The sequence below is a fragment of the Biomphalaria glabrata genome, chromosome 3 (genome assembly GCF_947242115.1).
Source record: "Biomphalaria glabrata chromosome 3, xgBioGlab47.1, whole genome shotgun sequence".
NCBI lineage: Eukaryota > Metazoa > Mollusca > Gastropoda > Planorbidae > Biomphalaria > Biomphalaria glabrata.
The window spans coordinates 27562508-27587918 of record NC_074713.1 but is presented as its reverse complement, the minus strand read 5'-3'; the positions used below and the strand labels follow the sequence as shown (position 1 = coordinate 27587918).

The following is a 25411-nucleotide window of genomic DNA, read 5'->3' as shown; positions in this document are numbered from 1 at the left end:
ATTAATGTAGCCCAGCTACTGGTAGAAATTTGTAACCTCTCTTGACTACGCTCTTGGAATTACATGCCTGTATTTTGCTTTAGATTTTATATCGAAAAGGAAAGTTTTATCGTCAAAATCATCTGTTGAGGGGCTTTAAAATAAAAAATCTCTGGAGTTTTTTTTTATTTTTTAAAATTCAAAACCCCATTTAGCTACGGTCATAGAATTTGGTGACTGTAGTTTGCTTTAAAATAATATTGAAGAGAGAGGTTTTCAACTCAAAACGCTCTGTAGTGGACTTTTAAACTCAAAACCATCTGAAAGGGTTTTAAATTTAAAAAATAGCCATCTGGAGGAGGGGGATTTAAACTCAAAACCCCTCATTAGCTTAGCTACGCTCAAAGAATTTTAGTGTGTAATTTGCTTCTTTTATATTGCATTTTTTTTTTAGTTTTGTTGCTAGAAGAGGGGGATTTAACTGCAAAACCCCTGGTAGGGGGTTTTAAACTCAAAACACCTGAAGGGGGTTTTAAACTCAAAACCCCTGGTAGGGGGTTTTAAACTCAAAACCCCCTGATAGAGGGATTTTTATCTCAAAACCCCCTGATAGGGTTTTTTTTTTACTCAAAACCCGCTGGTAGGGGGTTTTAAACTCAAAAACCCCTGGTAGAGGGTTTTTAACTCAAAACCTCTCATCTGTGCTGTGGTAAGTGATGTTTTAGTATTAAAATCTCACCTAAAATGAACAAAATGAAAGCAAAAAATCAGTCACTGAATTCCTTTTCCCCCCCGGCTACGCCCATGATTGTAAGTCCTTATTGCCAACTATGCCTTATTCATTGGGATATTTATTCAGTAAAGCATTAAATCAGTGGTGCTCATAATTTTTTCCGTTTTGTCAGCGCTGGCCGAATGCCAGATGACGGCTAGAGTTAGGCCAGGTTTACATTTAACTTCACCTTCATTTTCACCTATCCCATGGTCTGCTGGACCGTTGGGGCACCAGACAAGATCAGTCAACCTTTTTTCTTCATTCTTCTCTGTCATTTGCCTTTAATAGAATTTAATTCTGATATTCTATCTGAAAATATTGAAACCTGCATTTTCACTTGCCTGGGTGGACCACTTCGGGGGCCGATTTTGAGCTTGTGTTTCCACACAAACTGTCTTTGTAACCGTGTTCGTATATGACCCACATTCCATTATTCCCTCCTTGATGGAAGTGCGTAAACAGAAGAATTGTATGTGGGACAATCGGGAGGTGGGGTCCCCCCCCCGGGTTACAGTTCAAGGTCACTTTTGCTGCGGCTGCGCAAAGAAAAATACTTTTCCAAGAATCATCCTCAGTGCTATGTAGGTCAGCTCTTGTGACTTGAGGCTCAAGGAGGTCAACTCCACTAACTTCGGATCTGTAACTTTAAATTCTCTATTGTGTGTACAATTAATTCAATACGCAATAGTGACTACATAGTCCTACATCTAGATTTCTATCTACTAGAATCTGGATATTGAAAGTGGAATATTACTCTAACTAAAGAAAAAAATGGCTTCTGTAACTTGTAAGCAAACGATCTAATCTAGATTCTAATTTCACTTTCACAATATTCTGACATTATTTCTGAATTCTGAATATTTGTTTGTTATTCTTAGTCTAGACTCTAGACTAGACTAGAATCTAGATCTATAATAGTTACAATAGTATAATAGCTAGGTCTAGAGCAGAATTTAAGGCTAGAGTTTAAACTGAATATAGTCTATTCTATAGATATAGATCTAGTTATAGACTCTATCTAGTAATCTAGTAAAAAAATAGATCTAGATATAGATCTAGCCCCATACTAGCCTAGGCCTAGAGACATAGAGTAGATCTAGCAATTCTAGCTCACTAGCTGTGACTATAAGCTCTATGAACAGATACCAACACACAGTATCATTATCATATGCATATATGATATAATCTAATCTATTAAATTAATCATCTAGATAAAACTAGAATCTAGACTATAGACTCTATATCTAGAATCTAGATAATAGCTAGACGTCTTTATTTATTATAATAATTATTCGATGAACAAATACTCTCTAGAAAGAATATAGATCTAGATTCTAGTGTCTATTATATATTAGTATAATTATTTAATAATAATTATATAGACATAGATAATAGATCTATCAATCTATGGTCTATGTATATAACTAATCTATATAGCTTAGGCCTACAGTCTAGATAAGTTATAAAGACTAAATCTAGACTCCTAGATATAGATTTCTAGATCTACTTTCTAGATCTAGATTAGATTATCAAAAAAAAAAAAAAAATTAAAAATCACACATCTTAGACTGAAACTGAAAGTAACTTTAAACTTAATCATACTCATATATATCTAGGCCTATATATAAAAAACAGCTATCCATATTTATACAGACGGATCGGCTTTCAAAGCCACCATCAATGCTGGTCTTGGTGCCTTCCTGGTCTTCCCTAAAAATAAACACTTTGACATAAGCGCACCCTGTGGCGATTACTGCTCAAACTTTCAAGCCGAAATTGACGCAATAACCATAGCACTACAGACAGTGGAAAACAAATTATACGAAGGAGTGCAACCACCATCAGATATTGTTGTCTTTACAGACTCCCAATCTACTCTGCAAGCACTTAACAGCAGCACCTCAAACAGCCCAAGAGAGTTGACAACACTCATTGTGGTAATCGATTAGATGATATCAAAATTAAATATCAATATCACACTACAGTGGATCCCTTGACACATTGGCATCATTGGAAATGAAATGGCAGATAAGCTATCAAAGGCAGGTTCATCAATGAAACAACCAGATAGACCTGTTAACTACCTCACCCCAAGGTCAATGTTAGTCAACAATCACAAAGAGGAGTGGCTAAACCAATGGGCATCAGGAAACATACGCAGAGCCATGTACAAAGAAATGACTACGCCTAACAAACTGGACAGTATTAACTTCCTCCCCCGCAAAGAACAATCTACAATTTTCCAACTAAGAACAGGACACACACCACTATTAAATTACCATCTCAATAAAATAAATCCCACACAACTCCCCCTTTGTAGACACTGCGCCCACCCCTTTGAAACCCTTTGAAACCGTAAACCATATCCTCTTTGAATGCCCCTCCCTAATCCACCTTAGGCAGACCCTACTTCCACTACAGCCCAACATAACCAACACCCTGTACTGAACAACTGAAGAAAACAGCACACTTTTTTTCCTTGACACAGTCTGCAAAAGAGCTCACTACTCAGCAGCAATAAAGAAGAAGAAGAATGTGCACAGTGATGACTCATTCACTATATCTATAGATCTAATTAATCTAATTGTGTGCAACAAAGGTCTAAAATAGTCAGATCTCTAGATCTAGATTATTTTCTAGATATCTACTATTTTTGATTAGTAGATTTATAGATACCAGAGCAAGATCGAGAGGCAGCCTTCCTTGACAATAATCACTCCAGAGTCCAGTCTAAACACTTAATTTTCATTAGATCTGTAATTTAAAAAGACTATAATTCTAGATTGAATTGATTGATCTTGTCAAAGTCTAGATTTTGAGCCTAGATTTTTCTATTTGAAAAGTACCTCTTTTAGACCTTGAAATCCATAGGCCTACAGTAGGCCACAAAAAAAAAAAAAAAAAGAGTCAATGTTTAACGAGGGTACTATCATGTGGCCAGCACATCGACCAACCTTAACTTTCCTTAAGTAATGTCAGGTACCCACTAGTGTTGGGTGGACTCAAAAGATATCCCGAAAATCCTGAAATTCCAAATGACAGTCTTCACTGAGATTTGAACCTGAGACTCCCCTTCTTTGCTGTGTTCACATCTCGAGAGACAATCTTTTTAGAAAGCTTATATTAACTCACTGTCTCTGTCTGTCTGGTAAAATTTTTGTACACATCATTTCTGCCATACCCATTCTCAGATCAAGTTGAAACCTTACACAATTATTTATTGTACCTAACAAAATATGATTCGGTAATAAACCCCCCCCCCAACAATAACCAATTACTCAATTAATTAGTCATAATTAAATTAATTATTTGAATTAATATTGGAAAAAGCAAAAAAAAAATACAATATTGAAAGAGATTGTTATAAATGTGGAGTTGTTCCCCTTAGATGAGTAATGATAGTTACTTTTGAAGACTTTTTTTTTTTTTTTTAAATATTTTGCTTTCTTCTTTGCAACATCTTTGTGGTTATAAAGACCAATCCTTGATACACAAGCATGATACCTTATTGCCAAAATTATACCGAGTGCCTCCTTTTCTTTTTGTACTTATATAATATATATATTAGTTTGAGTACATCCACCTATTTCATCCAGCAGTATCGCTGTTCTAGACATTGAATGCTCCATGTCATCATGGCCACGGTAATCATTGGCAACCTGGAGCCTCCCTTGAAAGTGGGGCGGGTTTTGGTTGAGCATCAACTGCAACGTTTAACATGCTGGTCGTAGTTGAGTTTCTAACACAAGGGAGTGTGTTCACTGAAGGAGGGATGCTTCCTTCTGATTACCACATCACCTTCATCGATCTTTACATTATTGATGTAGACTCTGCTGTTACGCAAGAAGGCTTAGATAGGTTAGATCTAAGTCTCGATGTCGCCGGGGAAGTGGAACCGCGTGGCTCAAGGAGTCGTGACTTAAAATAAACAAATGTGAATGATCGACTAGTTAATGAAGGACCTCCTGACTCCTGGCTAAAATCTTGCTCCAAATTGGGTGCAAGCTCGACTCTTACGGACACTGTAATAGTAGGCTAGTAGACACTAACAAACACTTTCTTGTCTAACTGCCAACTTTATTCATTGTTAGATCGTGTATAATATATATAAAAGGGATTTATAATTATCCCTCCTATCTGTTAATTAGCACATTCTTTCGACATGGCACCAATGTGGGTTACTGGGTTACAATAACGAGACGGGCCTGACAAAACAATAACATTTACTATCACAGACACTACAAGGATAATGACTAAAGAATCTCCATATCGCTGCCCTCCCCCAAGGCGTGGCGCTTTGGGCGGTCTCCCCTGTTAACCACCCCTAAACATTGCGTCTATATAGGCCTACAACCACATTGCATTGCTTCAGTGCAAATCAGCAGCCTCGGTGCACACTTCAGGAACCAGTGGTTTAGCTATTTCATTGATTTCTTATGGTTCCTGGCGTTTAGTCTTGGTTGTCATTTATTTCCATTCAGAAGAAACCGAAAGTGAAAACAGTGTTCCATGACGTCACGACAATGGATCACAAACAACTAGCTCACTAACGACACATCGCTCCTGAAAATGTTTTTTTTTTTTTTGACAAAGAATTCATCCGTCAAATGGTTAACCGATTCATTTCAAAAGCTACATTATGTGTTTGATTTTTTCATGCTCTTTTATTCAATTTATGGCTCATTACAATTTTTTTGCCAACGTAATACCATTGAACAACCCTGAAGTTATGAACAGAACACTATTGTTCAGATGTAAAGATGTAACTACTTTTGGGTGTCAAGCGATAGCGTGTGTTCACATTTCACCATAAGTAGATCTAATGTAGTGAACTTTTTGATCATTATTTCCATTCTTGCAAAGTTACAGCGGGACGTCCCTTTTATTAGCGGCACCCGAAAGGGGAAAAGACGCTATTAGTTTTGTGTGAAATGTCTGTCCGTCCGTCCCGTTTAGATCTCGTAAACTAGAAAATATAGTGAAAATCCGACATCACAATATTTTAGACCATTCAAAGTTCTGATGCAACGGCTATTTTTTTTTTTTTCTGAAAGCGAAAAATCTAATTTTTTAAATCACTTTTTTTGAGGATTCGAATAAGAGATTGAGCCTTTTCAAAAAATTACATCAATTATAAGACTTCAGTTAGGCCAGGAGAGGCGCGGTAGCTGAGCGGTAAAGCGCTTGGCTTCCGAACCGGGGGTCCCGGGTTCGAATCCTGGTGGAGACTGGGATTTTCAACTTCGGAATCCTTGGGCGCCTCTGAGTCCACCCAGCTCTAATGGGTACCTGACATTAGTTGGGGAAAAGTAAAAGCGGTTGGTCGTTGTGCTGGCTACATGACACCCTCGTTAACCGTAGGCCACAAAAAACAGATGAACTTTACATCATCTGCCACAAGGTCTGAAAGGGGAACCAGTTAGGCCAAGTTCACATCTAACTTTGCATTCACTTGCACATATCCTTTGATCTGCTGGACCGTTGGGGCACTACACAAGATCTGTCAACCTTCTTTCTCCATTCTTATCTCTCATTTGTCTTTGATATAATTTCATTCGAATGTTCTTTCTGGGTGGACCACTTCTGGGGGCGATTTTGAGTTTGTGTTTCCACACAAACTGTCTTTGTAACCTTGTTGTTATTATTATTATTATGAGCTGTTAGTCCACTCGATTTCTTAGTGGGCTGAAATCAACTCTTGCAATCTTTTATAGATCCGGTTGTACAAGGCAGATTTATATTTAGGGATATTTAATCAAACGCTGCAATTTTCTTTAAAAGATCTGTGCTTTTCTACTTAAAAGTCTATTGCAGAATGTCCGGCCTTAGACATTAATATTAATTTGACTGTTATTTAGAATAGTTCTTTATTTCTAATCTTATATTGAGAAAAAGACTATTCCAAGTGTATCGCCTCAAACGACCACCATTTCTAAGATGTTTCTGTAGGCCTACTGAAACCCAACAATTGATTCATTTGAATATATCGTTGTTATTCTTAGACTCTTAGTTTGTTGAAATGTTTCGTACTGCCAGCAGAGGGGGAACCATACTTCTTGACATTTTGTGTGTACTTATCACGAGTGTAGTCGTTGTGGCTGTCACATGACCGCTTCTCTCCTGTCTCCCTTGTTTTTTTTTGTCACCGTGCTAGAAGGGAAGGTTTTTGGTATCAATTTTTTTTGGTCATATTTTTGTTGGGGGGGGGGGGGAGGAGGGAGATAGCTTTTTGTTTTTGGTGGCTGTCTGATCAAGGAGTTTTGACCTTCATGTTTTGGTCTATTAACATTGTCAGAATTCCTCATCCATTCGTTAGAAACGTTTGGGCAGTGTGCTTGGTTCACCTTGAAAGATTTTCAGCTTGCAGCAATAAAAGTCTTCTTTTTTTTTCTCTCTTGATTATATATATAAGACCAGATGCTATTAAAAAAAAACAACAGGCGTCACAAAGTAGGACTATAATTTTAAAGTGTACGTTTCTCACTGCCGGGCCCTGAGGTTGCAGAGAGACTGATGTTGGTATCAAAGTACTACTAAAATAAGCTCGACTGTCTTTGACAATTTGCAAGCACATATAGGGCAAAGCTTAGACTTGTGTCTTACAATAATAGAAACTAGTTTAGTGTCTAGAACGTTGGATATTGTCTGCATGCGTCTGTCTGTGGCTTTCTAAAACTTTTGTTTTGTTTATACAGTTATTTCTCTGTCTCAATCACGTCGTTATTAATTGAAAACAAAAAAAGAGAGAAGTTATATAGTTTTTATGCTAGAGAGCTTGTATTTATAGACCTCTACGTACTGGGAATGTCTTAACAATAGATACACACACACACATATGTTGGATACGTATCAATGATGACATCTAACAGTTTAATGGTGGGGTCTTTAAGAGTACAATGTTGCTAAAATCCGGTGTTTTTTTTTAATTATATTTTTCCAATATTCGTTCAGATTATTACATCCTAGACCAAGCCTCCCTTTGGACGGTGGGAGAGGGTGGCGTCGGGCAGGATTCGATCCCGGGGGCCATTGAGACCATGAAACGGCTGTCTAGAGCACTTACCACACAACCAGGCAGCCCTGGCTCATTCTTGATTGTAATAGAGTTGTTTCTGTGAGATTGGTACAACAGAATGGAAGTCTGTGTGTGTTTGTTGGTGCGTGTAGTACACGTTATAACTTTTGCGGCATTAATGACCAACACTCGTAAACCCAGGTTTGCCCCTAGAAATATTTGTCCACACACTTATTGTACAATACACTGATTTGGTGACTCATCTCCTGCCACTCACACACACATACAAAGTTTTTTTTTCCTAACCAGCCAAAAGGTGCTATCGTATTACATAAACGCTCCAGGTCCATGATTGCCATCAGTTTTATGCTCCACTGGTCAAGTATGCTACTTTGGTTCTCATTCACAATGAGTTGCTTAAACGAAATATAACCTTGTGTGATGATATACAATAGTATTAACGTTGTAGCTTTCTCAACTAGCAGAATACGACGATGGAAGCGCCACATCGAAAGAGTCGTTCTTACAAAAGATTTTTTGTTAATAACACCTATAGTATTACATGGTCTGTGTGTGTGTGCAACACTTAATTGTGTAGTCAACAGTTACGTTCATGATACTGTGATGATATGCAGATAAAGAAAAAAAAAAGAGAATGTGGGAGTGTGGGGGACGCCTGAGCTACAAGTACATACAAGTAACCAAACAAAGAATTTCTAAAGTGCCTATGACGATAGGACAGAAGGACGTTTTTTTGATCATTACCTCTGTATATCTCTAGAATGTTGTATTTCTGTTATCAGTTCTTGTACAAGTTTGCCAGTGGCCTGGGGGTTATGACTTTATATTGTAATAATATTGATGACCGACACATAAGTGCGTGTACAATGTCTGACCTGAGTGGCCTGTATAGGATGGGGGTGTGGCGTTCATGGCAGACAGGCACACTGACTGGCTGGACTAATAGTTTATAACTTGATTTGTTACAGCATCTGTTTTAATGTACAAAGCTTATATCAACTCACTCTGTGGGTCTGTAGGCCTAATAGTCTGTAAGTTTGGTAAAAAGTGTGACAACATTATTGATAACCCATTCAGTCCCTTAGATAATAAATACGTTATTTTCCCATACGTTATTTCTCCCATACGTTATTTCTCCCACACCCATTCTCGGATCAAGTTGAAACTTCAAACAATTATTTATTGTTTCTAACAGAACATGAATCAATAATAAAATTAACCAATTAGTCAATTAATTATTGTTTATTAATTATTTTGTTTGATATTGAAAAAGGGAAATAACTTCTACAATACAATTATTTTCTTTAAATTATTTTTTCTATATTTGAATGAGTATTGTGTTTGATTAAGATCCTCTAAAAGGCTTTTAGTTTATTACAAAACTTATATCATGTCACTGTCTGAAACAAAACTTGTTCACACTGTTCTCTTACTTCCCATTCTGGGATCAAGTTGAAACTTTGTAAAATTATTCGTTGTCAATGACAACACATGAATCAAATGAAACATTGACCAATTGTTTTATCAATTAGTCGCAATTAATCTCGTTTATACATAGACAAGTACTAACTAAGGGGAGATAGAACTTTTGTAGAGAATTAGGTCAAAGGTTAAAAACGTGAAACTAACAAAGGTTAGCATTAAATCCTTCTGTTTTTTATAAGTACTTGTATATGTCAGTGGCATTAGCTTTCTATCAAGGAGGCTTGAGTCCTCATGTTTGAATTTAGACTTAGCAACTTTATCTTTTTAAAACGTTATTTTTTTAAACATTTTAATAGCTAGAGTGTCTTCATTGAGTTTCTGTGATGTGAGTGGGTGAAGGAAAAAATACATTGAAACTATTACTATTACAATTATGTCCTTCTTTGCTTTCCATTTGATGTTCACAATTCAGAAACAAAATAGTAGAGATTGAGTGCATATATGCACTATATTGTATTATAGCAACAATACAACAGAGTTCAAATAAATAGCATATGGTATAAAACTATCATTTCACCCAGAACATTGTTTCATTGTTAAAATAATTCTCAATCTAGTTACCTCCTTTATTTGAAAGGAAACATAGCTTTTTATTTGTTTTCTAAAATCGATCACATTGGGGTCCCGGGTATACTCATTCTATAGTATCAAACAAACAGAAGACATTTTGATCCTACCAAAAAAAATGTATAACACTTCAAAACAACTCTAGCATATCCAACCTTTCTATAAACCAGATAATGTGAAGTTGCGAAATAACAATAGAAAACAGAAAGTATACAACTATTGATTAATCTCCAGCTTTTATTACTGTGTTTGACATTTTCATTTTCTCGTGATTATTGATTATGGATATGTGGTTAAAAGTGATTTTAAAAATATTCAAACTCATGTATGTTAAAATCAGGAATATCTTTTAAATAGCTGTGACAGATGTTACTTACAAATATTTTTAATTTTTGAAGATTTAAAACTAAATTCTGGGACCAGTGCAGTATTCAATATCATTGAGTTCTCAACTCAGTCAGAATGTTTTGGGCTTATTCACAACTCCATCCACTTAGATCTTGATTTTATTTGTTTATTTTAAACCAAGCTAGGGAAATAAGTGATCACATTATAAAGACATTTGTTTTCAGTCTCCTCCAGGTGGGGACAGAGGGGCAATACCTCAACATTTTGTGTGACCCAAACCCAGAATTGTCTCTGGAATCAATGAACTTTTATTCAGAAGTGGTGGCCCCGGCCTCATTCCTGACTTCTTGGAGACAGCCTTCTCAGAGCACATATATTTTTATGGGGCCTGACCAACTTTTTTTTGGGACCAGGAACTAAGCCAGTGGTGTTGCATGCCTTTATTTGTATTTAATAACTATAACAGTAAGATTTTTGAAGACTAACAGTAGTCATGCAACTATTTAGGCTAAAAGGCCAGTGACATGAGAGTTACAATAGCATTTTTATTTTAAAATCTTAACCAGTTACAAATGGAGGGAAAGGGAGCTCATAAACAATAGCTAATGTTCCTACCAGAACAAAATCATTAAAAAAATAATTATGAAGTACCTCAAAAACCATACCAACCATATTATATACTTAATAATGAACACAATGATTAAAAATAAATAACTTAACACTAGTACTCATCTTTCCCCCCTCCGTTTTGTTCCCATCCATTCTTTATATGTCATTGGTTTGAAAAAAAAATAGGTTGATTAAAAAATAAAAAAAATACTTTGTTCTATAGTACTGTCAGAATTTATTTGGATTAAAACTTTCTTTGTCCAATCTACAGCTTTGGTACATAGAGGTCATGGCGCATATGAGCCTCCTGACATGGTAAGTTTTTCATTATCCAATATATTTTGTAAAGCTTATGTTGAGCCTTTAAAAAAGTAGAGCTTTTCTCTGACACCTACATATGTTTATATAGTTTAAATATGGATTTAATTAGTTTTAGTGGCATACAAATAGGTTTTATGTCACTGGCACAATTAGAACATACCTTGATTCACTGGTGGCAGATGTCAGACATTAGACCTGAATATTTAAAAGGATTTGATCCTACAATGTTTGGCTACTATTTACTAGTATTTTTAATAATCTACTACTACAATCTGACATATTTTCAAGATGAAACTGAACATTTTTGAAGAGGGCTGTTACTTTTATAGTCTTATATTTCTGCAACTGTGAAAATGTTTGTATGGTTGAAACTTGTATTTCTATTATTTTTCTATTAACATATTTGCATATCGCTGTTGGAACCTGATCTTTTAATAAAGATCTTAATTCTAATGAAATTAGTTGTCATCAAGTTTTATCGTTGACTACTTAATGAAGATGTTAAGTCTATTTACTATGTTGTGAGGCATGATATTGCTAAATTTCTTTGGTACCATAAGAAAAACTCTTCATTTATTTCTATGTCTTGGTGTATATCCCTTTCTCCAACTTTTAAAATACAATAGTAAAATACATATTAATTGTAGCTTGTAAAACATATTCCTCAATACTAGAAAATATTTTCTAGGAATGGAATGTTAAATTTTGACAATTTTATGTCACCCCTTATACTTATTGTCTATACATAACCAGCTTGTCAGAGTTACTGCAGCAGACATGATGGCATTAACCAAAACTAATGCAGTCAGTGGAATGGGAGAGAGGAGTTCAAGAACTAATTCACACAATATATTAGTAGTTATCCATGGCTTCATTTAAATGTAATTTTATCAACTGTATTGTGTTCTAGGTTAAACATTTCCTTGAAAAGACATGCTTAATGCTATTGAACTATGGCCTAAATTTATATTTGATCACATAATCACAACTTTTCTTTAAAAAAAAAAAAGCAATACACAAAGTACAATTCTTTATCTTTCAAATGTGTTCAGGAAAAAGAAATTAACCTTTGAATGATAGTGCCTTAAAAAACAAAAGACAAATATGGACTATCACTGTCTTCACCTTCACCTATCCCCTAGTCTGTTGAACCGTTGCGGCACCACACAAGATCCTGTTGACCATCCTGCTCCATTCCTCTCTGTCTTTTGCCTTGGACAAAATCTCCCTCAATATCAGGCCCATCCATTCCTTCATGTCTGCCTCTTCTTCTTTTTCCTGGTACTTTTCCCTGAAGGAAGGTGGTTGTGAGCCCTGAGGACCTTGTAATATTACCCTAGAATTTTAGTTTGCGTTTGCTAACAGTAGTTAGCAGGTCATCATGGGTTCCAGTCGCTCTACTAATCCTGTTTCTAATCTCTTCATTTGTGATGCAGTCTTTTTATGTGATACCTAGGATCTTTCTGTAGCATCCCAATTCCATCGATAGGATACCCCTCTCTAGTTCTAGTCAATGTCCAAGATTCACAAGCATATAAGAATGTGGCCATAATCAGGGCTATCACTGTTATGTCATAAATTAAAACCTTTACTGAGTGACAGGGAACATTCAGACTTGAACTATTGGTGCTAACCAGCTTTGTTCATTAAAAAAAATCTTCTTTATGATCTACAACACAACAATTTATTTATAATTAAACTTTGAATGATTTCTTTCTTTTTTTTTTAGGTTAACCTGCCTTTCTCAGCTCACATACCTGGGGGTCTAATTGTTGGCACAGAAATCATTATTACTGGCAGGACTGACCCTAAATTTGATAAGTAAGATTAAGTATCTAAATGTAATAAAATTGACCATGTTTTGTCTAGAAGCTAGAAAATCAAGTACCCTGTGAACAAATTAAAATGTTTGTATGTAACATATAACTAGAACTGACCAAAGTGACTGATGTTAGTCATTTTGTAGTAGAACTAGAACCAAGACCTTTAGTTATAGTCGTATAGATCTGTGACATGGCAAAGAGCTATTGGTCTAAACTGCCTACAGTTTGTGATGTTGCAAGTCAGTGTCTCGCTAGAACTGACCAAAGTGACTTGTGTTAGTCATTTTGTGTGATGTGGGGCTTAGAGGAATAAACCACTTGGCTACTTAGCTAGGGGCTCGAGTTAGTATCACAACTCAAGTTTAATGCCTTAAGGCTGCATGGAAACCTCCCAGATACCCACATCTCTTCTGACAGGTCCAAAAAAGAGGTTGGACCATAGTGCATTAAACATGCTGTAAGCATGAAAGGTCTGAAATACAAAACAATTAATAAAAGATTTGATATTAAATATATTCAAGATCTTTGGAAATTTGTTGTGAGCCTGACCATAAACATGACATTTTGAAAGTGTATTAGGAGGCGTAGTGGCTGAGTTGTAAAGTGCTTGGCTTCTGAACGAGGGTTCAGGTTTGAATCCTAGTGAAGACTGGGATTTTTAATTTCTAGATCTTTAGGGCGCCTCTGAGTTTACCTAGTTCAAGTTATCTGACATTAGTTGGCTAAAAGTAAAAGCAGTTGGTCAATGTGCTGGCCATATGGTGCCCTTGTTTACCATAGGCCACAGAAAGAAATGACCTTTACATCATTTGCATTAGGGATCACAAGGTCTGAAAGGGATTTAATTTACTTTATAGTAAATTTCTATAATATCCTGAAATGGTTTGCTGAAGCGCTTGTTTTATCATACCCTCTTAAAAAAAGCTAATTTTATTTCAAAATTATGTGATCTTACTAATCCAATAACTCAAAAGTTTTCTAGCTATCACTGTGCTAATTTTGTGAATTTTATATCAAGCTATTTTCAAAACCTTTTTCCTTATGTTTTCAGTTTTAGTGTAAATCTGTGCTATGGCCATAATCTTGATAGCAACACCCCACTTCACTTTAACCCAAGATTTGGAAGCAAAGTTGTGGTTAGAACTCACAGGTTAAATGGAAAATGGCAGACAGAGGAAAGAAGTGGTGGATTTCCATTTGCCCAGGACAGTAATTTTGAGATCAGAATTGAAGTGAAACAATATGAATTTGCGGTATATTGATTTAATTATTATGAATGTTGATTTAATTATTACATTAATTGTAAATAATATTAAATAACGACACATTTTCATTTTGTTAATGAAAGTGGAGGTATGATCTTAATACTCTGCTTTAGATAATTTTGAGTTATCTAAAAATTAATAAATCACTTTGTGTCCATTGAAGGATGATTAGGAGTCTTAACTTCCGTTAAGTTCCAAAACTTGTGATATGCATACCAATAAGTAAAGAAATTTGAGTTAGGATTACTTATAAAATACTTATAAAGTAAACAATTTAGCTGTTGGTATTGTTTAGTTGAAACAAAAATGGGTGGAGAAATCCAGAAGGACTGATAAACTCTGCCCCAAGCATCAACTAAACTAGACTTAAAATTGATCATACCAATATTCAAAACTATGACTATTTGTATATCTTTCCTTAACCCCTCATTCCACATAATAGTTATAGTTTTTGTTTAACTTTGATTTTAATTGCTCATTTTTAAATGACTATTTCATTCTATTGTCCCACAGATCTATGTAAATCATCTCCAGTTCTGTACTTTCAAACATCACCAGTGTAAAGAATCGGTCCAGTATATCTACATTAATGGCCAGATTTTGATTCATGATCTGCAGTTGCGAGGAGGACAAGTGGTAGGTAAAAAAAAAAAAGACAGTTGTTGGTTTTATATATTTGTTTAGAGAATTAGAACAAAAAATATGAACAAGTTAGGGAGTGATGGATAATACAAATATTATCATATTAAGAATTTGTACGGCCTTGAAAACATCCCCCCCCCCCCCCACCATGCCACTCATTATAAGTCCTTATACCATAACATAATATCTCCTAAACATATTTCTCGTATCTTGTATTTTTGTTTACTTATTAACTGATAACTATTTTATATGTACATAATGTTAACACATTGTTAATTGATAACTGTGTATTTAATGCAGCGTTATGATGGAAAGGTAAGTTATCATAAAGCATACAGAACATTGCTGAGAGGAAAAACCTGTTGGTGGCTAGTGTTGGGCACTAAACTAAATTTAACAAGTTAAACTAAAACTAAGTTTCAACTAAAATAAAGTAGTTAAACTAAAAGTTTATCATAAATTTCAAATTATAGTTAAACTAAACTATAACAAATTAATTAAACTATACAAATCTTTCTTCACTTTTCTTTTTTGGGTTAGGGTTAACACTAGAATCTCCATACAGCTAACATTATTGCATAACCATTAAACGTGCTAGGAAAAAATGCGGGGTGGTCTTGTTATTATGCACTACACTCTACAGTACACTACAGTACACTAGGCCTACATATGTCCTATCTAACTAGGTTTTTAAAATCAGTTGGACACACAGCCGATTTACTTTTTGGGCAGAGAGGGTGTGTAACTATTTTAGTGTAAAGATAGATCTACGAACATGCTTGACTAACCATGCCAGTTTGTTATTTTCTTGTCTGACCACTCAACATTGAGCAAACACTATTGCATAACGTGCAATAAAAAAAAACACGGGGTGGTCTTGTAGTATCATTGACTACACATGTACAGTTCACTAGGCTTACATGTGGACGTCTCTCTGACCAGGTTGTTAAAATCATTCGGACACATTCTATTTTCTTTTAGGGCTAAGAGGGTGTGCATTAAATTTTTTTTTTGTAGAGCTAGTTATCCTAACGCTTTTAGATCTATATAGGCTTACTGTAGATTTAGACCTAGATCTCTATAAACCTATAAAGACCAGAATCTATTACACGCTTTGGCTTCATCTAAGGTTTAAGATATAAAAAGGGTGTATTTGATGTTTCTGTAGTTAATAAATTATTGTTTGCCACACATGAATTGATTAAAACTACAAAATATTGACACACTTATCAGATTCCCACTATAAACAGAAATGAAACTCCATCATGTGACTCAGAAAAATTCGGAACAACCCCATTAATAATTTTGCATAGAATCTTTTGGCGAAAAATGTTAAACAACATTTTATAATACTGATACCTTGAAGTGCAGATATTGACTCCCATAACTTCTACCAGCATCTTAATTTACCCTCTTCAAATGCAGGCTAACATTTTTTTTTAATAATCAAAATTGTTGATATCACTTAACCATAAAACAGGGATGTGCGTTTAAACGCACATGTTAAAAAGTTGTACACATTTTAATTGAGCTTTATAGTTTGTAACTAAAAAAAATTAATTAAACTTATGATTTTAGCATAAATATTTTTTTCTAGTTAAACTTTGGCCTTTATTAAATTTTTTAAAATTAAACTAAAAGTTTCTAATTATTCATGGATTGATAAGTTCTTGCTAAATATTCATGACTTTCCAATCTGCTGCACTGACAAATGTTATTATTCTTTTAAAATCCAGAAATTTTTATTTAATTGGGTTTAAATTAAAAATGTTTTGTAAACAATATACAGTGAATATTTTGTTCCAAAAAGATATCCAAATAAAAAAAATATTAATAAATGAATGAATGATTTAAATGTAATTGAATACCCGGTACCAAAGATTATTGAACACAATGATTACTTCAATTCCACAGTACTCTCAACCAACCTCAAAGCCACCAGAGGTAAGATATCACTACAAAATTATTCGTTTTCAATGCTATTTGACTTATTCTCTCCTAACTGACAATACCAATGTTGATTTGACCTTATTAAATTAAATTAATTTTTGGTTTTATACATTTTTATTTTGTGTTGAATAAAAAGAGCATGCATTCTTCTATAATTACATACCTGATATAATATTTTACTGAATACATACAAAAAAGTTATCGAAGTTAAATCCTAACAGGGTAGGGAAACACAAATGAGCAAAATGAATAATTCCATCAGAACGTGGAAAATAATTACAGAGAGAAAGAGTTAAGAGTACTTAAAATGTTTCTATGAAAGTTATTTTATATTAATATATAAAAGTGAAGTTTCTGTTTAAGACTACAATTGTTCTGGTTTGTTTTAAATTTAAAAGTTCAATTTGTAGGTCAAATTATTTTCTTGTTGTCACCAAGTACAGGAAACCAATGGTCCAAAGTTGGATTTACATTTTGGTTTGGTTTTAAAATTCTTTTCATGTAGGCCTACATATCTGTATAATTTCTTATCTCGGCATACACTCTATTATAGAAAATTGTGTTTAAAAAAGGCATAGCTGGTTTCAAAGGCTAATATTAATTAATTAAATGTGCTGGAAAATCTAAAACATTTAAATTGAAATTTATATCCATCCATCCATCCCAGTGGTACTACAGCCTATGGAGGGCCATGGCCTGCTTCATAACATCTTTCCATTCAGATCTCTTCTGAGATTTTGTCTCTATTCTAAACTCTCAGTTGTTGTAGATCTGCCTCTGTATCATCAAGTAATTGTATTCATACTCTGTCTTTGGGCGGCCCCCCTTTGGGTTGCCTGCCTTTGGGTCGCCTGCCTTTTGCTTTTTGCTGATATACTATTTTAGACCCTTGGTTCTATGACATTCTTTTGATGGGACCTGCCCACTAAAATCTATTTCTGTCACTTTGGAGGAAATCCCTGTACCTGGTATTGCTATTGGTGACCAGACACCTCATCATACGAGACATTTCATCATTGCAACATTTCATCATTATAGCAATTCATCATTTAGGGTTAAGGTTAGGGTTAGGGTTAACTTGCTCAGTATGTTAATTACTTAATTACACCTACATGTACTTATGTTTGCAAAATTCACTTTATGCAATGATGAAATGTTATGGTGATGAAATGTTACAATGATGAAATGTCTTGTATGATGCGATGTCAGGGAACCATACCTATTATAGGTGTAAATATTATTTACATGAGTACACTTATAATTTGAATTATTTGTTTATTTTTCGGTTTGTTTTCAGTATTCACCTTACCCAACAGGAGTTTTAAGCGTAAGCATACTTTTTTTTTTGCCTTAGAGCAGTCAGTTTCTAAAAGATAGTTTATGTAAAAAGAACAACTAATATAATAGAAAACTTACAGTAAGAAAGTTATTTCAGTTCAACAGTTTTTTTTCAATCTTTATTTAAACTTTTCTTATATTTTCTTTAAAGTACCCTGTCAGCAATGGACCAATCATGATTCCAGTAAGTCTTTTTTTGTATCATAGAAGTTGTTATGTATATATAAAGCAATTAATTCAATTACTGAGCCTAATTTCATTTTTTTTTTTAAATCGTTTGAGAAACTCTTATTATTACTAAAGAGAACTTTTTTTTTTTGAAGAAAGAGCACAAAAACAAACATTTTTCCAAAGAGTATTGGATATTTTTAACAGTTTTGATACAATTCTACATAGTATTTTTTTAAAAAAAGTTAAATACTTGTTCTGATTTGAAATATTCTACAAAACATTATTTACAGTTATAAACTTTCAGTGAGAGCTACAAAAGTTGGATTCTTCCTTTCCCTTCCATTTTTTTAATAATGTCTAGAACTTTAAAAAAAATTTTTTTTTTTTTTTTTTTTTTTACAAATAACTTTGCATTTTATTGAATAAAGTGTTTTATGAATGTTAAAATGACCTTTTCACTCATTTTTGTACAGCCAGTTCCATTTACAACAGCCATCCCTGGGGAAGTGATTCCAGGTAGACTTATTTTCATTAAAGGTGCTGCCTATTCCAAACCCACAAGGTATTTGCATAATTTTATCTTTGCAATCTTGTCTTATTTAATTTTATTTTTGTATATCTGAATCTCAATCATATTTTTATAAATTATAAATTTCTCTTTAGTAAGACCACTAAGGTGGTTGGGGCTAGTATCTCCAGTTGTATTTGTGTATATGTAAACATGTGGTGGCAGGCTGATTATATTGTGTGCTTTTTGGATTGGTGCACATTGGTACAAGTTTCACAGTTTCTCTTTATCACTTTCAAGTGCTATATGTAAATCTGTATATAATTTTGAGCCTCTGTTTTTGTGTTTATAAAATTTGCCAACTTTTGACTTAGCTGCAAAGAATTATACAAAATTAAACATTGTTTTGAAAAATTTTCTTATGTTCACAGATTTACAATAAACCTGGCTTGTGGTCCACATGATTCATACAACTTTCCCTTGCACTTTGATGTCAGATTTGCATTTGGGAGTGACAGGAATCAGGTTGTGAGAACCCACAAACAAGGAGGATCTTACGCTACAGAAGAGAGACATCAGGAATATTTTCCCTTTTTTCCTTCTGCCACATTTGAACTGATGATCCTGGTGGAGAAGAATAGCTTTAAGGTAATTGACATGAATATAGTATTTCATCATGCACATATCTATATTTGATCAGATATAATGGAAAGTCCCTAATTTAAGTTGTGTTCACTGTTTGTGCCTGACATCAGCAGTAGCTTTCTTTTTGGTCGCACAATGTATGTGCTGCAGTCTTTGTAAAACATCTGCTGTTTATTTTAAAAGCCAGTTGCTGCCTGTTGTTCTTTTAATTGATAGTAAACTTATCTTATTCTCAATTATCTCACCTCCTCTTGAGCAAAGCTTGTTTTATATATTTCTAGGTGTAGATACCTAGATTATGTGAAGTTTTAGATACCTAGATTATGTGAAGTTTTAGATACCTAGATTATGCGAAGTTTTAGATACCCAGATTATTTGAAGTTTTAGATACTGGTACCAAGATTATGTGAAGTTTTAGATACCTAGATTATATAAAGTTTGGATACCTAGATTATGTAAAGTTTTTCGATACTTAGATTAGGTGAAGTTAAAATTTAAGTGAACTTTAGTGTTTTCAATGTTTATTTTGAAATCTCTTCTTGGTTTATATTCCCCAGATTGCTGTGAACAACAAACACTTCACTGAGTTCATTCACAGAATCCTGCCCATACAGAGGACCACCCATGTCATGGTGCTCGGTGATGTTCAGCTGCATGAGGTTCGATTCCAGTGAGGTCCAACCTGCCTCTGGTCAAACTACTCATCATGGTTGGCAGCCATTCTGTGTAGAGCCAAGCTAATGTTTGCATAGTTATAATGGAACATAATGTTATTGTTTGTCTTTTCCTGATATGAACACCTTTGGACTCTGATGCACATTATGACAAGATGGATGTACATCTTGATGTTAGTTTTATTTGTTTCCTTGACTTTGCAAATCATAGAAATCCTCCACCAAACTTCAAGAAATCTGAAGTAATTATTATTAGCTAAAATCATAAACACCACTGCTGTGGGTAACTAACTATAGAAATTAATGGAAATAGAATTATTTATTTGATGCTATGAAAATATACATAAAATACTACCTAGAAGTAATCAGAAACTAATTATAAATAATTTGTTGAAGAATGAAACTATTGTGGACAACTGAAGATATAGAAAGCTTCAACTAAATATAGTTGAAAATGAATATTGAACTAATTTTGATAACAAGATTCTGTTACTTTGCTCTGCTGTTTCTTGTTTTTATTTTTTTTTTCTTGTCATGAGATTATATTTATTTCTGTTAATGGTAGCTTACATTTATTTACACACTTAGAAGTTTCTTAAGTTAATGAGGACTAATTTAAAGTAATGGAAACAATAGGAGGCCAAACATTTTAAGCAAACATTTTTCATAATATTTAGTCGGATCTGATTTTAATCTTTTACATTGTACATCAGCTGTTGTAATTGTTTGTTTCTTTTTTATTAGCTCTCTACTTTAGTATTTGTCACAGAAACATTCTGTAAGAGATGGAAACTGTAGGCATTATGTGTCACACACACACTGACCATCCCCTACGTCAATATCTTCAACTGACATTGAAAGAGCTAATGATTTTCAGTGATTTTTTTGTGTAGGGAATCAGTAGATTTTGATTTGTCACATGAACTCAGATTTTACTTCTGGTATTGAATATGTGTAAAACAAGTATCATAACATATTGTCTGAATTATTTGTACACAGGTGTTGTGATTATACCAATTTTATCATCTTAATATCTATGACTTGTTTTAATGGTTTACAGTTTTATTGATGGTGGATTGCTTATGGTTTAAACTACAGACATAAAAAATTAAGTCTTTTTTTTTTTGGCAGTGACATTGAATGTCAACTTTCTTGAAGTACATTTAAGAAAGAAAGATTTCTGTTTGTATTAAAAGGGGCCTGCTGCTCTTAGTATCAGTGAGCTATCTAGAGCAGGGGTGGGCAAATTACGGTCTGTGGGTCACATGCAGCCCGCCAAAGTGTTTTATGCGTCCCGTGGACACCTAAAGAATTCAGGTGTACCCAAACATTACACAAATATAAAAATGCAAATATATATTGTAAATATCTTTAATTTATTAAAACTTTTGATTCTTATCACTTATAATGAAGAGGCTAAAGAAACAATGTCTCTAAACGTCATTATAAAAAGTTGAAGACAGACTTCATGTTTATCATCGGAAGCATTGCAACATGTTGTTTGCACATGAAATGTATGTGCATCTTAAATCTTTTCAAACAAAGCTATTCCATTTCTTTAGGCCAGCAAGTGAAATCAGGTTTTCTCACTTTCAATGGTAAAAGGTGAAACTATTTTTAGTGAAATGGTTGAAAAGTACAAGACTTATTTGGATTCCTTGATTGTGGAATTTGAAAGACTTCCAGAACTTGGAACCAGTTTTCAATACCTTCAGCTTACGATCTAGTGCAGAAGCTGATTCAGCTCCAGAGGAAATACCTCCAAGCAAATTATGATCTAAAAAAGAAGTTCAAGCCAGTTCTTTCGCGGGAGTTTAAAAAAACAACTTTGCTGTGAAACTTTCACATTATTTGGAACCACATTCATCTGTGAACAAACCTTTTTTTTGTTTGAAAATTGTCAAGTGTTAGAACAAATCAATGATGATTGACTGTAATTGACAGTAGTCACAAGAAAAACAACAACTAGTTAGCTAGTTCCAAGATTCTGGAAAATTATGCAAGAGAGTAAACAGTTATATACTTTATATTAAGTACTACTATACATTTATGGTGAAATTTTGTGATCTAAACTGGCAATAGGTAAATAAAAAAAAAAAATGCATAAAATTAGTTCAAGAAATTGCTAACTCTTGATGTAATCCCTCAGTTGTGCAATATATATATTATTTATTTATATATATGCAGCCCCAAATTTTTTTGAATGTGGCCCTCGGTAGAAAAAGGTTGCCCACCCCTGATGTAGAGAAATAAGAGGAAGGCGGCTCAAACCACAGTAAACAAAATAGCTTTATATTTGTTGTTGCTGCTTCTTTTACATTTTTTTCCCCAATATAATAGTGCTGGCAATATTATATAGGCATAGACATGCATTTAAAACAAAATTGGCTTTATTTTTTCCTGTCTTCATGCTTTTTTTGTGTGTGTAGAATTGGGGGGGGGGGGGGGGGTTTGTTGATATTGTTTTTAATCTATAAATAAAAAATAAGATTGGGTCTTGGAATGAAACACAATTCATTGCACAATATTTATTAACCTGCATTTAAAACTAGTGAAATAATTTCATTTGCAATCAGTTACATCTTTGCTTTCCTTAAGTGGAACCAATCATTTGTTTGGACAACATTTACTGTCTACTAATTAGTATAGGCCACTTAGAAATGACCCAAAAAAAAGTTAAAATCTAGTAAATCTTAACACTGTATTGATGTTTGCAAAGATTTTCTGACATCTGGTTAAAAAATAGACATTTGCTTTATTCTCGGATCATTACCTCTAGATATTCCAACAGTGTTGACATAGACATATTGAATTGGATTTGTTTAAGTTCTATATACACAGTAGAAAGCAACAGAGGGTACTCACACTTGTTGAACATGTTACAAGTTTTACTCATAATCATCTGTAGTAGCATATGATGTAAAGCTCATCTGTTTCTATGGCTGACAGTAAACTAGGGTGTCAGATGGCCAGCACAATGACCAACCACCTTTGCTTTCTCTAATATTTGTCATTAGCCTTTTAGAGTTTGGTGGACTCAAGGGCATCCTTAAAATCTGGTATAGTTCAGAATCCCAGTTTTACCAATATTCTAACTCAAGACCACTTAGCCACCATCCCCCCCCCCCCCCCCCCCCCCCATCATGATTATTAGTACTAGCTAGAAAAATAATTCTTTATAACTACAATTTATAATTATTTTTTTCTATTGACATTTTCTTTTCTCAAACTAAGGTTTTGTTGGGGGTAGTAGTTGAATATTGTTAGGCCAACTTTGATTTAATGTCTAAAAAATCATTTTCTATTATCTGTGCCATTGAATTTCATTTAAATGGTTTGATCAGAGATCTGCATTGTAGTCCATAGAATGGAATGTATACATGACATTTGGTATATTTATGAACTTTTAGTGACTGAGTAGAATTTTTTAAAATGTTAAAGTTGAAAAAGTTATTTTAATCTTCTGTTTTAGCTCATCAGTATACCAGGTACATAGTTATATAAACCTTTTAGTATATAGAGATTCAGATTTAGCTTGTACAATGGTCTGGGGGCATGTCAGAGCCTATTGTAAAGATTTAGCTTTAGTTCATTAAATGGTCTGGAACTGAGAATTCTGTAGGGCGTAGAAGCATGAACTCTGTATTATTGTTCAATACATTGGACTAGCAATGTCACATTCTGTGATGGCAATGTCCAGAACTGAAGACAATATTATTTGGTGTTTTCAATATGAAGTGAAGACAGTCACATTCTTTAAAAATCAAATGGCCAAGTGTTTTATTGATTATGTGAGTTAATGTAATATAGCATTATGTGGACAGCACACAATGTACATCAATCAGTCCATTATTTTAACATTGTAGTAATGTTTTTACTTGTCATGTTCTCCTGTTGTTGCCTTGTGTAACCCAGTTAGATACACCCAGTGACAAATGTTGTCTCTATATAGTTTTTAACAATGGTCTGATTAAAAGAATGTTAATCTTTAATGATCTTTGTATTTTCTGTGACTTTTATTTTGTTTATAATGATTCTAGTATTAGCCTACTCTTGAAGACTTCATTATAGATCTAATCATGTAGTTTATACCTGTATAAGTGTACAGATATAGTGGATTGAAATGAAAAAAAAAGAGACCCGATAGGAGAATGTATAACCCTCTATCTAGAGGATCTGTCTTATGAATGATAGGAGAATACACATATAACCCTCTATCTAGAGCAGCGGTTCTTAACCTTTTAAGCTCAGGGACCCCTTTTTACAACACCCCCCTCCACTCTGCCGCGACCCCCCCCCTCCCGACACACACATACAGCAATAGAAGAGTAGGCAATAACAATCCATATTTTCGATGGTCTTAAGCGACCCCTGGCAAATGGTCGTGACCCACAGGTTGAGAGCCCCTGATCTAGAGGATCTGTCTTATGAATGATAGGAGAATACACATATAACCCTCTATCTAGAGGAGATGTCTTATGAGTGATAGGAGAATACATGTATAACCCTCTATCTAGAGGAGCTGTCTTATGAGTGATAGGAGAATACATGTATAACCCTCTATCTAGAGGAGATGTCTTATGAGTGATAGGAGAATACATGTATAACCCTCTATCTAGAGGAGATGTCTTATGAGTGATAGGAGAATACATGTATAACCCTCTATCTAGAGGAGATGTCTTATGAGTGATAGGAGAATACATGTATAACCCTCTATCTAGAGGAGCTGTCTTATGAGTGATAGGAGAATACATGTATAACCCTCTATCTAGAGGAGATGTCTTATGAGTGATAGGAGAATACATGTATAACCCTCTATCTAGAGGAGATGTCTTATGAGTGATAGGAGAATACACATATAACCCTCTATCTAGAGGAGATGTCTTATGAATGATAGGAGAATACACATATAACCCTCTATCTAGAGGAGATGTCTTATGAGTGATAGGAGAATACACATATAACCCTCTATCTAGAGGAGATGTCTTATGAGTGATAGGAGAATACATGTATAACCCTCTATCTAGAGGAGCTGTCTTATGAGTGATAGGAGAATACACATATAACCCTCTATCTAGAGGAGATGTCTTATGAGTGATAGGAGAATACATGTATAACCCTCTATCTAGAGGAGCTGTCTTATGAATGTTTAGTAAGAACCCGCGGGTCTCTTTTCTGTACATTGGGTGTGACAGAAACCATATCAAGCCTCGCTGTATGTTTTGTAATGTGTCAGTAGATTTTGATAAAAGTCATTCCACTGCCAATGCTAGTA

The 25411-nt window shown here is 34.2% G+C and overlaps 1 protein-coding gene across 2 annotated transcripts; it reads left to right on the top strand.

The window, feature by feature from the left end:
- Positions 1–1316: 1316 nt before the first annotated feature.
- On the top strand, positions 1317–24128 carry LOC106060091 (32 kDa beta-galactoside-binding lectin-like). 2 transcript variants are annotated; one of them, XM_056024321.1, is made up of 12 exons: positions 1317–1541; positions 11071–11114; positions 12850–12941; positions 13995–14196; positions 14722–14844; positions 15151–15165; positions 16765–16794; positions 18098–18127; positions 18290–18322; positions 18783–18871; positions 19249–19465; positions 20020–24128. In XM_056024321.1, exons 1-12 carry the CDS (start codon positions 1526–1528, stop codon positions 20134–20136), a joined length of 1008 nt encoding a protein of 335 aa, XP_055880296.1. In that variant the 5' UTR covers positions 1317–1525; the 3' UTR covers positions 20137–24128. The 2 variants fall into 2 exon arrangements, with proteins under 2 accessions (XP_055880296.1, XP_055880297.1); XM_056024322.1 differs by lacking the exon at positions 15151–15165 and having other exon boundaries at positions 1318–1541.
- Positions 24129–25411: the final 1283 nt, after the last annotated feature.

Bases quoted from the DNA above. Each gene is read 5' to 3' on its own strand.
- LOC106060091 (XM_056024321.1), top strand. The intron at 12,942-13,994 runs GTAAGATTAAGT...TTATGTTTTCAG, and splicing joins ACTGACCCTAAATTTGATAA to TTTTAGTGTAAATCTGTGCT. The intron at 18,872-19,248 runs GTATTTGCATAA...TTATGTTCACAG, and splicing joins GCCTATTCCAAACCCACAAG to ATTTACAATAAACCTGGCTT.